Source organism: Phyllostomus hastatus, unplaced genomic scaffold (assembly GCF_019186645.2).
Source record: "Phyllostomus hastatus isolate PE091 unplaced genomic scaffold, TTU_PhHast_1.1 phas_scaffold_21, whole genome shotgun sequence".
NCBI lineage: Eukaryota > Metazoa > Chordata > Mammalia > Chiroptera > Phyllostomidae > Phyllostomus > Phyllostomus hastatus.
Window position 1 is genome coordinate 37,136,822 of NW_025334017.1, and position 18,218 is coordinate 37,155,039.

The 18,218-nt window shown below is 42.2% G+C and overlaps 1 protein-coding gene across 1 annotated transcript; it reads right to left on the bottom strand.

Annotated features, from left to right (window-relative positions):
• Positions 1 to 11,689: 11,689 nt before the first annotated feature.
• LOC123833351 (NADH dehydrogenase [ubiquinone] 1 alpha subcomplex subunit 3-like) lies at positions 11,690 to 12,009 on the bottom strand. Its single transcript, XM_045861527.1, has one exon. The coding sequence runs from the start codon at positions 11,998 to 12,000 to the stop codon at positions 11,755 to 11,757; it is 246 nt and encodes an 81-aa protein (XP_045717483.1). The 5' UTR covers positions 12,001 to 12,009; the 3' UTR covers positions 11,690 to 11,754.
• Between the last annotated feature and the right edge of the window lie 6,209 nt (positions 12,010 to 18,218).

The following is an 18,218-nucleotide window of genomic DNA, read 5'->3' on the forward strand; positions in this document are numbered from 1 at the left end:
GCTTTTCGAGTTAAGAGCCGTAACATATGGCGGTGAGCGCTGGATGCCAAAGGAAACTGTGAAAAGCCCTGCCACTCACCGTGTCATCACTAGAGGGCGTGATTGCCTGCGGAGAAGGTTCGGTTCCTGGGCAGGAAGTTGACCCTGCTACAGTGCAGGCTTCCCACCTCCGCTAGCGGGTCACAGCTTTTTGTTGCCATGGGAATCCCTAAACAAGGGATAAATATGTCGACAATAGCCATAGACAATTTTATTTTTCATCCTTTTTTAATGCATGGCAGTCTCACAGCATCCCATCTGCAGCCTGATGTTGCTCACTGGCCTGTTAAGTCTGGGCAGCACAAGCCATCCATTATTGCTGAATGGTATCACAGCACGTAGCTCTGTTCGCACACTGTGCTGCATTGTAAAGGTCCCTGCTGCTCTATGGAAAGGAAAAAACCCTCTTTTTTTCCCCCTCCCCCTTTTCCCTAACTTGCTCCCTTTCCAAGTGCAGCTGAATCTTCAAACGCGGATAACTCCAGAGCCTGTCTGTGTCAGGCTAGCAGGCTCTCACAGTGATGAGACATGGAGAAAGCCCACATAATTTGGGGCAAAGAAGAACTGAGAAAAAGACATTCTATTCCTTATGGGGGGTTCAAAGGTAAGTGTTCGCAGTGCTGTAATGATCATTAAAATAATTGGATGTACTAAAACATATTCCTGTACACGGAGTCTGATGGAATTGAAGCTAACAATGTCAATGTCACTGCTGTAACTGAGGGCGTGTCGGCAGTCCAGTGTGTAGGAGACAGCGCTAAGCCATTAAGAGCATCTCTAGACATGGATGTAAAGTAATCAGAGAATGGGGCTGTGTGACCCGTGGCAAGTTACCTTACCGTCTCTGCCTTGATTTCTGTAGTTGCGCTTATCACTTCCTAGGTACCTGTTAGGTGTGAGCCCCTCCTTGGATACAAGGATGAGTGAAGACGACCCTGCCTTTGAGGTGATGGCAATCAAGGGAATTTAACCCCCAGAGAACTGGACTTGATCTGAAGAACACTGAGGTTACTATAACAATTATGCAAATTCCTAACTCACAGTTAGATCCTTCCTCTCCACCCGGCCCCCTTCTCATGTGAAATGAAGGAAGAGCCTCCTCATAGGTTGGAGGAGGTGAGGGTTTTAGACCTACTTCCTTGAGGTCAAAAGCCAAGTCAGCTGGTTCACAGATGTACCCTTTGTGGACATGCCAACACGTAGCACGGAACAGACCCTCAATAAATATGTGCTCACTCAATGAAAATATAGGTAAATGGGTGGGTGGGTGGAATAATGAGATGGGGGAAGCACCTTGAGGATTCCTGGGAGATACATTTAAAGTGCAGGAGTATTGACCCTCACTATATCCTAGGACAAAAAAAAATCTGAATAAAAAATAAATAAAAGCATGCAACATTCAGCCTTTAGTTTTAGCTTCATCTCCCAAGTTATGTCTTTCAATGAGCTGCAATATGTTTTATTACAGTACACATCAGAATATTTAAATCATTGCACAAACCAATACCATTTTAACATCTTTAGGGCAGTAAAACTTCATGTGTAAGTTATTAGGAAGGAGGAAGAATGTTAAATAATCTGCTGCTCAGGTTTGGGGAAGGGTGTACCGAATGGCCTTCCTGTAAAGAGTTTCTGGGTTTTCCTTGAAACTTCCATTGATAATGTGGGTGTCTGGCTCATGGGGCATTGCCGCCTGGGGCTGAGATTTCCCAAAGGGATGTATCCCTGGGAACTTCGGGGCCCCAGGACTAAGAAGGGAAGGGGGGTCTCTGGATTGTGGGCCATGGTCATGCAGCCATTGGTGATGCAACTGAGATGATGTTGGTCACTGTTGGCTGCTTCCCAGGGGGCCATAGGGTGTCTACTGAGCTGGAAACACCCTCTGCACTTAGAGCCAAGGGGAGCGACCTTTCCCCAAATGGTTCCTGTTTTGTGATTCTGCATGTGAGTCATTTGGCTAATAACAACTTCCCTTCAGTCCCAGACACCCCCTGGAAAACTTGGATCTCCTTTGATTTGGGGAGCCTTCCTGGGATGAGTGGCTGAGGCTGCTGGTTTGAGATTAGTTGTCTGAGGGGCGGAGACCATGGAGACAATGGAGACACTTTCTTATCACGGATTCCACTGAAACAGACTCTGAGACAAGGAGTCTGTCCAAAAGTTTACTGGGGACTGGTCTTGGGAGATATATACTTTTAAAGAAGTGAGTAATGTAAAAATTGGGGGGATGTGGCAAAGAGGGAGCGGGGTGGGAGACTGGCTCCCAGTGCCGTTGGAACAGAGACCTCCGCTGACCCTCTGGTGAGCTCTGCAGTGGTGATGACCCTGTAGATGATTTCAAGTGGAGGCCAGTTGGCAACGCCTTTGTGTCTGTCCTTCAAGAGAGTCATTTGCTTCATGCCAAAGCCGGGGAAGGGTTATAAACTTAAAAGAGGTGATTCACAGAAGTTGAGAGCAATTCCCAACAGTATCACAGCACCAGGGAATTGTCATAAGCAGTATTACCACCTGGGGGTGAGGGCCAGGCGCACTGGCCTTGAAGAAGGGATCTGGGAGACTGTAGTGTTGATACTAAAGCAGTGGCCCAGTGTCTGGTTCCATCAGCATCCCTGGAATCTTGATTTTTATGATGTTTTACTAAAATTAAAGTGATATCACCCTTTTCCCCTATAAACTTATCTTGCTTTCCTCGTCTTCATCTCTAGTCCCAGAGTAACATATTTGGTTATTGTAAACTACATGTTATGGTGTAAGGAGAAACAATGCAATCAACAAAGGACTCACTGGATTTTGTGACTCCGAAGAGTATATTCAGCATTTTTGTCAGCATCACCCGTAGTTCTGAACCTCGAGTAAACAGGAAAGAAATTTCAGGCTATGATACTTCTTCAGTAAATGCAGATTTTCAAGATTTCCCCCAGATTTGCTACTTCAGAAATTCTGAGGGCGGGACAGGGCCATCTATGGCTTAATGAGTCCTCCCGGTGATTGTAGTGAACACGAAAGTTTGGGGGCCACTGCTCTGCTGTGGCTATTACAAGCCCCCAACAAAACGGCATCAACAAAAATGTTTTGTTATCAGAAGAAACATTGTTTGTGGTTAGGCCTCTCTTTTGATAACAATGCACTAGTTTTGCATCTGGTTATTTGTGTTATTTTACAGACTGGGCAATGAGACGTGATTTAGTGCCTTAGTGGGTTTGGTGACGATGACTAGCCGTCACAGTGTCCCCGTGTCAGGAAAATGTGGACTGCTGGTCTCTCTCGGGCTACGGGAGCCTAACCTAAGGACATTGCTGAGAGCCATGCATGAGGAAGACAGATGCCGACGTCACGTGTGTCCCTTCTTTGTGGGACTGTGAAAGTTCCACGTTAGGAAACCCTCTGACTTGCACTGCAGTGACTCCAGATAGGTACCAAATGTGTGCCGTTTCGTTTCTGAGAAGAAAACAAATACAGTCTTCCTGTTTGACTAGAAATCTTATACAAACATTGATTGGCCCCGAAGATAACACCAATAGCCAACAGGAAAAAAAAAATACTACCAAATGGTCAATGATACGGTGTTTACAGAGTGTGGCTCGTCTGTAGACCATGAAAATCAAAACACTGTTACAATGAAGAAAACAGGAAACCAAGCATGAAAGTGCTCATTCATGAAATCTTGTTTCTGAGTCCAGTTACAAAGTTCACTACAACGCTGGTATCCTTGCCTCCAAATATGGATCAGAATGCCCAAGTTTTAGAAAGCTCTGACGCTTTGCAAGTCCTTAGACACCCCTTGAGTGTAACCAGTCTGGGAGCTATGTGTTTCTAAAAGCTGTTAGATAAAACATAGACTCAAGGGACATGGAGTCCGCTCAGCCTCTCCCATACATCTTGATCACCAATTTGCTATTTGCATCGAAACTTACCTCTATTGTTCACCTGCAAATGTCCCAGCATATAAAAAAAAAAAAAAGCATTAAATCCTCTCTTCTTTCCTAATAGCATTTGGACTTCATTTACTTTTCCAACTTCTACATAGTTATTGGCTGAGTTGTTGTAACTTCCAAAAACCATTTTTTTACTGTGTAAGTGGGAGGCTTAGATAACTGGGAATTTTTAATTAAATGCACTATATGTTTCCAATGAATCCTTCATGGTGCACTCATTTTTAATAGCATCTTAAGCTTCCTTAACTCCCGGACAACGGGTCTTGCGTTAACTCGCAGGCAGACTCATCGTGGAGACACGTTCACTCTGGGAAGCCCAGAGATGCTCTCATGTGGCTCCTCACATCTGTTATTGCATTTTGCAGCTTCAGTTCCCAGTCAGTCGGGGCAAATAAAAACATTCTCACTGCATGGAGGCTCTGCCATAAACTTCAATCTAGAGAACCACTCATCATCTCACAGGAGTCCCCTTGAAATACTAAATTCCAGAATTCTCCGTTATGGAGAAAGGTAATAACATTCCCACGGCAGTTCTTCCTCCCTGAGCCTTTTAAATGGAAAGATTGACTTTTCAATACATTTGAAGAACTTCCTAAATGGCAGTATGTTCACGCTTATCTCAAAGAGATGCTGTTTGAGTATCTACTCCTAAGGTAGGTCACGTTCAGCTGGCTGAAAGGAAACTACCCTTTCATTATCATAAAGGTAAACAGAACAGTGATAAATTTTGCCCAGGACTAGGAATGAGCTGGGTATTTCGAGAAATGCTAAATCATGGCCCCATTCTCTTTTATTTATTTATCTTTTTATGAAGTAAAAATAGTCTAAGTTAAATCGTGAAGGAATGTGTGTGAATTTAATGTTGGTGCCTTAAAATTTGCTTAAGAGAAAATTCAATACAGCTTGCATAAAACTTGGAGTGAAGAGATACGTTAAATGCCCTTATTAATACAATTTATGAATAGTTTTTTGTTTGTTGTTCTTGTTGTTGTTAACACCATGCATGAGAAATGCACACTTGAATTTTCCCTGCATTACATGAGGCAGCATGGACTCATCTGTATTCTTTTGCATATAATTTTGTGACATACACCAGTTATTGGCTGTGTAATCTTGAGAAAGTCACTTAATCTCTCTGTGTTATTATTTATTCTTCTGAAAAATAGAGGACAATAAAATTCCTACCTTACAGAATTGTTATGAGAATTAAGTGAATTAGAATATATAAAGGAGTTAGACCAGTGCCTGGCACCTTATGTCTTATAATGTTAGCTTTTAATATTAAATATTACATAGCTATTATTATCTACTATATCTAAGAGCTATTATCATCACACTGTGACAGAAGCGGTGCTATGTGCTGCCTACACCACTCGGCCCCCTCGAATACAGGGAAGATCATGATTTCTAGCGTCCTTTGTAGGAAGGTTACCATAGGACTGAATTCTGGCAAATGCAACAGAACGATAGCTACAGGGTGGGGCAACAGGAGAGTTACAGTGGTGAGTATGTGAAACAGAGTTCATTCTTGTATAATTATTTATTAATGATGGCATTATTTTCCATACAAGCAACTGTGACCCTACTTTTGCCCCACCTAGGATATATCGTTTTCAGCCCAAAGCCCTAAAAGGGCCAGTTTGCCTTCTTGGTTTCTTTCTTTTCCCATCACAGAGACAATGTATTGTGATGGTTTCTTGAAAAGCTGACTCCCACCTATCACCTACATACCTGTTGATAAGATAAAGCAGAGGTTAGTTTACTGGTTACCCTTATAAAAAAAGACCACCTTACACTCACAACCCCATAGTTCAGGATGAGTGGAAACACCAAGATGAGGGTTTGGAGGCAAAGCATTCAAAGATTCTTAAGGCACGGTCTGTTGATGCTTTCCATCGTGTAGTTGAAGGGTTTTAGGCAAGTTCCTATAATGAACAAACCTTTTGCTTTGCCAGGATAGTAGTGGAAGAGTAAAGAAATGCTAATGAAAAGAATGAAGTCTCAAAGTCATGTTAATGTAGACAGTGAGGTGTGGTTCCGTTCTCCACGGCTAAAGGGAATGCTCAGGTTTGGGTTCTCAGCAACATCACTGATTGAGCAAACTTGGATCCCTGAGTCACCAGGTGGAAGAGAGCTTCTACTAATCAGAGTCTGACTTAAGGTGAGTGAGAAATAAGCTTTTGTTTCATTAAAGTGAGTGAAACTTTGGAGTTTCCACAGTCTAGCTTAGGTCAAACGACCCTGATGAATACCTGTCTAACCTATATAGTGTAAGTGAGTGCTAGGCAAACAAATACAGGACACTGTGATTTGCTAAAGAGTGAAATGTGCTTCCCCAGCAAGAGGGAGAGGAGCATAAGAACACTTCACACCCATAAAATTGACAGCATTCACTTAATCCAAAGCTCTCCACGTGCACAAATTTGTGAAGACACATCAAGAGAGCATATCAGATTGGTGTGATATATTTTTTGCTCCTTAACTGATAGCCTTGGTTTTCCAGAGACACACCTTTTAAGTTATAGCAAAAAGAAACAAAGACTAAGATAAAAACCCGTAGGCAAGTGTCGATGAACCCCGCCACTTCTTAGATTCCCGCAAGGGCTTCCACCTCCCATGTTAGTGCCCGTTCGCAATGGGAGCCATGGAAACAGACGCTGTGCCAATAGCTGCTCCACATATGTTTCCCAAAAGGGTTCAGCCAAGTCAAGTGGGGGCAAATCCTGGTAACTACAGATGCATCCAGAAGAATCGTGTATATAATTCAAGGATTCGTCTACACGGAGAGTTCAAGAACCAATAATCATCTAAATCACAGTGGTTATGTTCTAGAGGATGGACGCATTAAAGATGCATGATTGGGTAACAGACACCCTGTGGATATTTCTAGAGCAACCAAGAGTATTTGACAAGACAGGCCACTTGGCACAAATTCCCTCTTGTCATGCTAATTTCACAACCAATTCATTTGCTGTGATTTCCCAAATGTATAACCTGCAGAGTTATTTTAAGGACTTCCAAATTCAAGGATTTATTGGCAGCCTGTGCAATTTTAAAATGTAGTTGCTGCCTATGACTGATAGTATGCAAATCTATTTTTAGGTGTTGTTGAAACCAAAGGAGCTCTTACAGGCTTTTCAAATGAACTGATTTTAAAGTAGTTTTTACTACTGTGCCTGAAGTGAATGACAAAAGAATTATATTAAAATAATCACATACTTTAAATACATTTGTTTGTTAACTCAGGGAACACTCTGTGCTTCCTTCGTGCCTGAGCACCCAGAAATTGTCCTTTGCACCCCAGGGTTTGTCAAAAAGTGGAAGTATCAGAGCTCAGTGTTTAAAAAGATATAGTAATTAGGTGTAAAGGGAATTCTTAGAGTTTTTGTGAGGTATAAAATGAAGTCATGTAGGTCACAGGCAATACCCTAAATAGTGATTGCTGTCATTATTACAAGTGTTCAATACACACACATTGAGTAAAAGAAATCCCCACACACACGAGTCTGCTGTTGTGCGATTCCTGCTCTTTAAAGGTGCTTTGAACACTAACAGCATGTGGTTCAATAATGACGGCGAAGACAAAATTCTGGATCGAAGCTGAGGACCCACACCGTTGCCCGACCTACCGGTAAATGCTTTCTGTTTGTGTTCAGTTTTCTGTTTGAGTACTTCCGATGAACTCCTTTTCCTGTACTCCTGAAGAAGTAGGACAATGTCAGTAGAAGGACTGACAAATACATGGTCTTCCATGACATCTCAGATTATCGAAGTCTGAATGACATCAGGCATCCTGCATAATGCTGGATGCATTTTTTTTGACATGTATGGCGTCTTAAAGCATTTGCACTTGTGTATAACAGGAGGGGACTCTTGGACTCTACGTCTGGCTGGCATGGTTGTGCGTGTGTTGTGTGACTCCTTCATTAGACTCAGAAAGATTGGAGAAGCAGCAGCATCTCATCTTCATCTTCTGTTTTTGCACAAAATCTAGTCCTGTGTAGGATCTAAGTGAACAGTTGCTGAATCGGACTGAAGAGCTGAATGTGGCAGGCTTTTGTGGTCCGCCGGATGCTGGCACACCTGCCCCTAGTGTGCTCTATATCCCAAGGGGAAAAAAGTCCAGGGCTGCATTTCCTAGATCCCTTCCCTCTGTTACGAGTTTGCCAGTTGAGGGGTGTTCTTGTGAGATCTAGAAGGTGGATGGATGAAAAGAAGCTGTTATTACTGGCTCCAGCTGCAGAGAGATGCATGGGAAGGGAGCCGACCAGAGAGGCACAGGGGCTTTGCTGCTGTAGGCAGCTGACGTTAACAGGGAAGCTCTTCTGAGGTTCCTGAGATTCACAAGGCCTTCAGTAGACACCTGGGAGCCACACACGTGTGTTCTGCTGGCAACAGAGATCATTACTGTGTTTTCCCGTAGACTAATACTTTTTGATGTCAGGAACCCAGGAACTCAGGCAGCAGCTTCCCCAGCCCCAGCAAACATTTGGATGAGCTTTTAGTTTCCCAAACCGTGTATGGGTGTTTGGACTGCAACGAATGAGTTTCGCTTCATTCATAAAACTCTCTCTGATACTCTGAGGGATAGAGAACCAACCAACAGAAGAATTAAGTTGGAGATTCTTCAAAGCTCTATGCCCCACATCGCCTAAGAGGAAATTTAAAAAAAAGGACTCTTGGTAGTTTCTTGCCTTTTAGCTAAAATAAGCTATCTGGTGGCTATGAAGTAATGCCTGTAAGATTAAGAAATAAGCAAAACAGACCAAGAGAAGTGCAGAGCCAAATAAGGCAATATGCACCTTTCCACCCTCACACAATAATCTTGAAACCTCCTATTTCAGTTCTTCCTAGATTGCTGGTTAACAGAGAAAGGTCTCACAGAGAAAGAAAAAAGAAAGGACATTATAACACCTTGCTCATCAACGATATTATCATTGGCATAACCTGGGTGCTCTCGTTAGACATGCAGGGGCTTGGGTATTTTAACAGGTGCTTCATATGTGCCTTAATGATCCACCGCTGGGGAGGAAAACAGATCCCTGGGTCCTACTCCCAGAGATGGAGTTGATTCGTCTAGAGAGTGGCTTAGGCACCAGGATATTTCAAAAGCTCCTCGGGGATTCCACGGAGCAGCTGAGTTTGAGAGCTTCTACCAGACCCGTTCTGGTACCTTCTGACTACCTGCAGGAGATTGGCGTGCCTGGTGAGTTCACTGTAATGGCATTTGTCTCCAGGTGCATGTTATCCTTAGCTGCACTGCGTCCAAGTCCTGGACTCCTCTACAAGGGCTGGGATTTTGGGACTTTTGCCAGCATTTTATAAGGGTTGCCTGGCTAAGTTAGCACCTCATTGTCTATTTCCTCCTGAGCATTAGGACTGCAATTCAGCTAATAGCTACAACGAAAATGGATGCTTGTAGGAGGTGGGGGTGGGTAGCACTGTGGTCTAATGAGCTAGTGGTTCTGAAAATGCGGGGTATTCATTTCCTGTTCCTGCTCTAAGAAATGCCCCCCCAACTTAGTGGCTTGAAACAACACAAACCTGTTATCTTACAGGTTGGGAGGTCAGGAGCCTAATAGGAGGCTGGCAGGACTAATGCCAAGGTGCCAGAGGGCTGTGTCCCTCCTCAAGGCTTCACCAGAGAACCCATGTGTTGGCATCTTCAGCTTCTAGGAGCTGCCAGCATTTCTTCGCTGGTGGTCCTTCCTTCATCTTCAAAGAGTATCACTGTAGCCTTGGCTGCTGTCATCACATCTTTTCTGATTGGACTCTAGTCTCTAGATCATCTTTCTGTCTTCTGTCCTGCAAGGTAACATCCTTGCAGGGTTAAGAGATTAGGCCACAGACATCTTGAGGGGAGTAATTTTATCCACCACGGATGGTTAAATGTGTGAAAGGAATACTGCATTCAATACTGCTTTTTCTTCAAGAGAAGGATCATTTATTAGAGCAGTAATGCACATGTAAACCAGTCACTGTGGTTTTTTAAAAATACATACAGCAAGATTTACATGAATATAATCACATTTCCATGCATGTCAGGATTCTATTACCCATCTGAGTTTTTCTTGTATGGTTTTTGCAGGAATTTCTTTCCCATCTTCATTCATTCCTTTCCTTTACTGGGCATTACTTGCCGCCTAAATCTTTGACCCTTAAACAAAGTGCAAGCTGTCTTCTGCCGCAGGTGTTCATTTGCTTTCATCTTTATTCTAGATTGTGATTTTCAATCTTGGCTACACACCAGAATCGGCTAGGGAGCTCTGAAACATCTCTGTGTCCCAGCCACACCCAAGACCCATTAAATCAGGATTGCTGGGGAGGAGCCCCAGGCCTCCTTGTGTTTTTGAAGCTTTCCAGGTTATTCCAGTGCGCCTCCAAGTTTCAGAACCAACACGCAAGAAATCCTGTTTGCTCTTTCAAGCCTCAGCCCTCCTCCTCCTTTCTCCCTCCCAATGCCTGCAAGGAAGAAGAAAGCTGCCTCGCACCTTGCCTTGCAGAGCAATCCTGGGATGATCCTTTTCCAGCCAAGTGGCATCCAAACACAGCATCACAAGGCAAGTGTCAGGAGTTAGGCAAGCAGTACCTGCACCCCATTCAGTGTCCTGACACTCACAGAGTCAGTGGGACCCCTTGCAGGAGGGCTGAGCTGTGCACCCTGGGAATGTTCCGTCTTTCTTTTCTTGTACACAAGGTCAGCTATGGAGATGGAGCACTCATCATTTCTGAGCACCCTGGGGCCAGATTTATGAGGAATCGCTCTGTGCCCACTCCTGGAAAGGACTTCTCTGAATCCAGTCAAAAGGCAAAGGCCAATCCAACTGATCTCTCATAGTTAACCCTCTGCACAAGGTTTTTGTTTTTATTTGTTGGTTGTTTGTTTCTTTCTGGAATCAGGAGCATCAGGAGTCTCTGGGTAAGACATCTATGGCAAATTTGAAGTAATCATTTCTGTCCTTAGTTACAGTGCTTGCTAATTTTCATCTGCTCTCACTCTGACAGTTATCCTGTTCAGCTTATTAAATAGGCTGACATATTCAGCATGCTTTACCTACCCCTTCCTACTTAAATTTTCTACATTTCTAGTACTTACTGACATTGAGCATACTATATGCTGTGTGTATTTTATTTATGGTATGTCTCCTACCCTTAATCTGAAAAAAAAAAATGAGGGTGGAAATCTTAGCCTTTGGAGGGCACTACCATATCCCCAGTATTTGAAATAGAGCCTGCATATAGTAGGTGTTCAGCAAATATTTGTTGAACAAATGAATCTAATTTCAACCTGCTAATAACCCTATCAGAGAAGTGCATCATCAGGCCCATTTCACTCATGGTGAAACTGAGGCACTGGAAGTACCCAATTAGAAAGTGGCGAAGATGGTCTCAAACCGAAGTTGTCTGACTCTCAATTCCATCCATGTGACCATTACTTTTTAAGGATTCTCTCTCATCAGCTACACCATTAAGGGCAGTCCATAGAGGCAGCACCGTGGTGAGACTCTATTCCTCACACTGTGTTGTGCGCCTGACAGTTGCCTCTGAAGGTCCCTAACTCAGCATTGCTGGCCAGCTAATGTCCCTCTCTGAGCTTTCAGCTCGCAGTGTAAAACAGAGACAACCCCCTGACAGCATATTGTGGAGATGACTGAGGAGTAGGAGGTGGTACAGTCTGCTCTTCCGCATTTTAATGAGCAAAGTTTTTTTTTTTTTTCGGTTTTCACATTTTTATTGGGGACCACAGGGGAGGGGATGTCCTTCCGGTCAGCGGAGGTGTTCACAGTTTCTTCAGCCACTCCAGGCTTGGGCCCTGGGGGTCCTGGGGGTGGCTGGGCACATCGTGCATGTTCCCAGCATCTCGGACGGGCACTGGGTAGCTGTAGGGTGTGGCCTCGTTGATCATGATGGCATAGGGGCTGAAGATGGGCAGAATTATAGCGAGGCCCCCAGTGGTGAAGGATGCGACCGGCACCGGCTCCTTGGCCCAGGCATTCTTGAGGAAGGCGGCGAGTCTCCCAGCCATCTTGGTCTCGGCGGCAGCGGCTACCTTAATGAGCACAGTCTTTCCCCCACGGGCAACAAGCTCCAGTGGCGCGGGCGGATGCAGGTGCTTGCGGATGCTTGCAGGGTCCCCCCGGTCTTCGCCCAGGACAGATCCTCGGACAAAGGAGAGGCGACATGACATTTGGGGATGGCAAAGGTGGTTTAGGAGCTACAGGTTTCCTCGTCTTTGTACTGGGAACACTTTAATGCAAAGGTGAAAGAAGTGCCCTTTAGGTTCCCAAAGAAGATTATTTCTGTGTTTGCTGGGCATTTAGACAGCGGTGTAATGTCAGAGATGACCTATGTATGGCTTTGCTGAATGTATCTTTGAAAAGAAAACTGACTAATAACTATAATTTGTTTATTGATGAAAAGATTTTCTTTTAGGAAATTTTAAAAACTGTTGTTGCATGGTTATTGACTTTGCTGACTTGTTCTTTTGAATGCGAATTTTAAAAAATGATTATTTGCTGGAGGAAGCCATATATGGTTCTCTGGATAAGGTGTGATACTGAACATTTTAAATTTTAATAACTGCTTCATGGAGATATAACTCACATACCATATAACTCCCTCTTTGGAAACATCCAGTTCATTGGTTTTTAGCATATTCCTATAGCGGTGCAACCAGCACCACTGTCTACTTTCAGAACATTTCGTCAACCTCCAGAGAAACCCTGGTCCCTTTAGCAGTCACTGCCCATTTTTCTGTCCCCATAATGCCTGGCAACTGCCAGCTGCTTTCTGTCTCTGTGGATTTGCATATTCTGGATATTTTGTATAAATGGAATCATGCAATCTGGGGTCTTTTGTGTCTGGTCTTTCTTTTTAAAGAATTGTATTTATTTATTTATTTAGAGTGGAAGGGAAGGAGAAAGAGAGGGAGAGAAACATCAATGTGTGGTTGCCCCTCACGTGTCCCCCACTAAGGACCTGGCCCACAACTCAGGCATGTGACCTGACTGGGAATCGAACTGGCGACCGTTTGGTTTGCAGGCCCACGCTCAATCCACTGAGCTACACCAGCCAGGGCTGTGTCTGGTCTCTTTGGCTCAGCATAATGGTTTCAAGGTTCAGCCATGTTGTGGTATATGTCAGTACTTCATTCCTTGTTCTTTCTTTGCTGCCTAATACTTTATTGTAGGAATATACCACATTTATTTATCCATTTATGAGTTGGTGGACACTTGGTCATTGCATTTTTTACTCTTTTTGACTATTATAAATAATATTTGAACACTTATATACATGTCTGTGTAGGAATATATTTTCTATTATTTTGAGTATATAACTAGGACTGAATTGCCAGGTCAAAACTCTGTTTAATAGTATTATAAATTTTGGTAAAATGGGCATTCTAAAAATCACATCCATTAAGTAATTCTAGTGGCAGGATAAGTTGTGTGTCCTAAAGTCAGACACTTCGTATTTATTCTCCAATTCCATGTTCACAGTTGCTGTGCGACAGCCATCTGTATTTCTATTTTACAGGTAAATAAATTTAATCTTATAGAGGTAAATGATTTAGCCATTGCCACCACCTATCAATGGGAAAGTAGCAATGTAATCCAATTCTGTGGGACTCCTTTATTTATGGTGCTTATTCTAAACAGCATAAACTGATTCCAGTTCTGGTTTTGTTTGTTTGTTTGTTTTTGCTGCTTCACTTTTATTTGCCTCCATTAGACACATTTAGAGCTTTTAAGAATTCGATTCTTTTAAGGAGTGTTTCTTTCACTAAAAAGAAATGTGAAGTCATGGGTCTACCAGGGCTGTCCCACCTTTTGGTGTCTCTGGGCCACACTGGAAGACGAGTTGTCTTGGGCCATACATGACATACATTGCAACATGTAATCAAAAAACAAATCTCATCATGTTTTAAGTAAACTTATGATTTTATGTCGGGCCGCATTCATAGCCACCCTGAGCCACATGCAGCCCGCAGGCCACAGGTTGGACACCCCTGGTAGACAGTTCATCGCTTTCAGCTTTACGTGATTGGGTGTCCATGCAAACATGTCTTAAAGTAAAACAACAACAACAAAAACCCTGATAGATAGTATATGTCATTACTAATTAATAATCTATGCTAATATACAATAAGTACATAAATATCTAATTTATAAATGCCTACTGGTGTTTAAAACACAGACTTCATTACCAAATAGACCAGAATGCTGTGGGCACTTAGAAAACTGCTTTCTCTGAAACTCAGAGTTGCACTTGGATTCGCCCAAATAAATCTTGACATTTACCAGAATTCTTTTCCCACAAATGAAAATAGATGGCTCGCTGAAATAGTAGAAGCTATTTTTAATGGTTTAGAAATAGATTTAAGGTCTGCTTACATTAATAAAAGTTACTTATTTCCACAGGGTATAAAAAGTTGTCTCTGAGAGTAACCCCTGATAGCATTATAGCTGATATTTATACAATGGAGCCCTTCAAATAAAGGACTACCTCACTGATTGTTTTGAATCAAAACTGGTGATGTTAAAACTGATATTCGGTGACCAGGGAGAAGCTTGACTTGGACCGGCCAAAGTAACAACCAATAACAATGCGCGCTAATTTCCTCATTCATTACCACTCATTGGAATAGTCCTAGAAATAACAAAAATGTACACACATATCAATGCATACATAAACACACTTACAAAAACTTTTAAAAGATTATAAAAGAATAAAGATAATAATTATGGTAACTTACAAAGTTATATTTGAACTGGAGTGGTACTTTTAGTAGTTGTTTGCTTTAAGTAATACAGAAAAAAATGCAAGGCAACACAATTGGTAGAAGATACTAAAACGATGTTCAAGAATGTATAGCTTTGCCCTGGATGGCACAGCTCAGTGGATTGAGCGCAGGCTGCGAACCAAAGTGTCACAGGTTCGATTCCTAGTCAGGGTATGTGCCTGGATTGCAGGCCATGACCCCCAGCAACCGCACATTGATGTCTCTCTCCCTCCCTCTCTCTCTCTCTCTCTCTCTCTCTCTCTCTCTCTCTCTCTCTCTCTCTCTCCCTCCCTTCCCTCTCTAAAAATAAATAAAATAAAATCTTAAAGAAAAATAAATGTATAGCTTTGTGTTTTCTCTTTTAGAAATGTCAGTTAGTGAAATCATACATTTCTTGTCCTTTCCTGCCTGACTTACTTCGCTTGGCATTATACCCTCAAGACCCATCAATATTGTCACAAATGGCAGTATTTCATCCTTTCTTATGGCTGAGTAGTATTTCAGTGTATGTCTACGGGTACCACATCTTCTTTATCTGATGATTCACTGAGGACCCTTATGGATGTCAAGCAGCAAGCACCAAGCAAACAAACACACTTCCAGACGTAGATACGGAATGGTGGCTACTAGGGAGGAAGGGGGTTGTGAAGAGGACGGGAAGGGTAAAGGGGGTGAATATGTGGCGGTGGAGAGAGACGAGGCTCTGGGGGATGAGCACACAAGGCGATTTCCAGATGATGCATTGTAGAATCGTGTGCTTGAAACACAAAGTGTTATTAACTCATGCCATCCTAATAAGTTTAATTTTAGAAAAAGAAAATATTACTTAAAAGTAGATGAACTGAGAGTTGGGAACAATGCAAGAGTTTAAGTAAAAAATCATTGCTGAATCACAACCTAGACTATAATTACTTGAATATGTTAGAACTACCTATTCCTTTACAGAATCAATTTCTTTAACTCTCCTTTGTCATAAGAAGCTATTTTAAGTTTTATGCCATCCATTCATTCACTCATTCACTTACATAGCAAATTTTATTGAGTGCCTGCTTTGCACCACGAACTGTTCTCATGCTGATCACTGTGGCCATAATTTCCTGCCCTCCAGGGCCTTGTTGTCTGTTACGACAATTTGCACAAAGCAAAAAATTAATGAAGGGCAGAAGACTTCCTCCTGTTTTATGACTCTTGGAAGAGTAGTCTCTTACCTCTCCAGTTTTGAAAGCTCTTGGCAAAAATGTAATTGTCTATCTTACACAAGATTTTCCTTTTTTATATTACTTCTTCTTCCAAATGGTATTAATGAAAGGATGAATCACCTAGTATTCTAGAATAGTAGAGGAACATTAAAATATGAATGAATTAGAATATGTCTTCCCAAAGGAAAGTAATGGCCCATAGAAGCCTTGCTTACCAGGTGTCCACATCTGTAATTACATAGAAAGGACTCCAATGATAACAACCGAGTCAGAAGGACTCAAAGCAGTCAATTGAAGAACAATGCCAGAAGCAGGTGATGAGCAGTAGAATGCAGAGCCTAGAAAGGCAAATGGAGAAGACGAAGGAACAGAGTTATAATTCATAGTTCTCACCACGAGTGCTTCTACCCATGACCAATTTCTAGGTCCCCATCCCATGGGGGACCCAGCCACGTGTGCATACGTCAATGCATAGATAAACGTGTACATTGCACTCACTCTCTTCTTAGGGTCCAAGGGCTTGGAAACCGCGCAAGAACATAGAGATGTCCCCAATACCTATCAATGATGGTTTACTGACTAAAGTAGGGGATTAAGACTGCGAGAAGCATAGTTTTCCTTCTAATCTAATTATGTCATATTCTTCCTTTTGCATTTAAACTCTGTGCTTAAATGGATTAAACGTCTATTTTATTATTTATTGGATAAAAACTTTGGCACTTAATAAATTATCTAAAAGAGCACCAGGGCGTCTGGTTTCTTTGCTTTGGTAACTGTCCTGTTTCCGTCGGACAGAGGCATGTGTCTCTCAGGTTTCTGCGCCGTGCCCTCTACGACAAATGCCATTTCTTCCAGACATTTCTGTTTCCAGATGTGACATTAGGTGGCTTTGATAACACGGAGAAAAATATGCAGGAAAGGAAAACCTCATGTAGGAGTGTCTTTTAAAACGAATCTCTTTCTTTGTGATAATGTTGGAAAGACATTTGTTATAGGCTTTTCCACACGCACACACATACACATAACACACTTTTCATTTGCATGATGATTTAAAGTGCAAGCGCCAATAACCTGTGGTGCATCTTTTTGACACAGCACGCTGTGGGCTAAGAGGCAGCTGGAGGGTCTCTGCTCTCAGTGTTGTGTAAGACCAAGAGATAGAAATATTTTCATCCCTCAGTAGGTATTATATTTTAAGAGTATAATTGTCCCTGCATCTTGGAAATATTTTTTTTTACCAGCCTTAGTCATCCTTAGCACGTCATGGACAAATATATAAAATAAATCCCAGCTTTTATTTGTATTGCTCATTAAGTATTTAATTTCTGCTTTGGGGGCATTATCTTTTGAAAGCCCAATGTATCCTTCTTTCTTCTTCTAGCTCTTTTTTTCAATGAAAATAATTTCACTCCACGAGGCAGTGGCTAAGAAAACCACACACGGAGTGCGAGGAGTGTACGTGGAACAGAGAGCTGGGTGTTCACTGGGTTATTGAAACAGGAGTTACAGCGGCTGCTCCTGAAGCGAACTGTGTGCAACTCTGCTGTAGGATGATTTGTCAGAAAAAGAAAGTGCCGTGGTCAAACGTATTTAGAATAATTTGTGCAATTTCCTAGTGATTAGGATACTAAGATTTTTGTAAATAAAAATACGGGACACCCAGTTAAGTTTAAACTTCAGATAAACAACAAATTCTTTTTCAGCATAAGTATATCCCATGCAATAGTTGGTATATGTTTACACTTCAAATTTCAGATTGTTTATCTGAAAATCAGACTTCACTGGGCACCTTGTAGTTCGTCAGGCTGGCAATTCTATTAGAATAAAGTCATGTTAGCTTTCTTTTTCTTCTCTTTTTTCTTTCTTTCTTTCTTTCTTTCTATTTTGTTTTTGTTTTTTTTTTGCTTTTAACCTTGATTAAGAATTGAGGAATCGAGGGATTTCAGGGGAATTTCAGGGGAAAGGGGAAGGGTTTACAGGAACGAGTATAAGGACACATGGATAAAAACTAGGGGTGGGTAGAAATGGGAGGGAGGAGGGGAGGGCTAGGTGGGTGGGTTGGGATGGGAGTAAAAGATAGCAAATTGTACTGCAACAACAATTTAAATAAAATTAAAAATAAATAAATAAAAACAAAATAAAAGGAAAAAAAAGAATTGAGGAATCGGTAGGGTTTCTGAGGAAATGTAATAAAGGGAAAAAAAATGGGCAGAATACTAGAGGGAGCAATGGCTACTTTTGTTCGGCTTGGTCCCTCGTAGT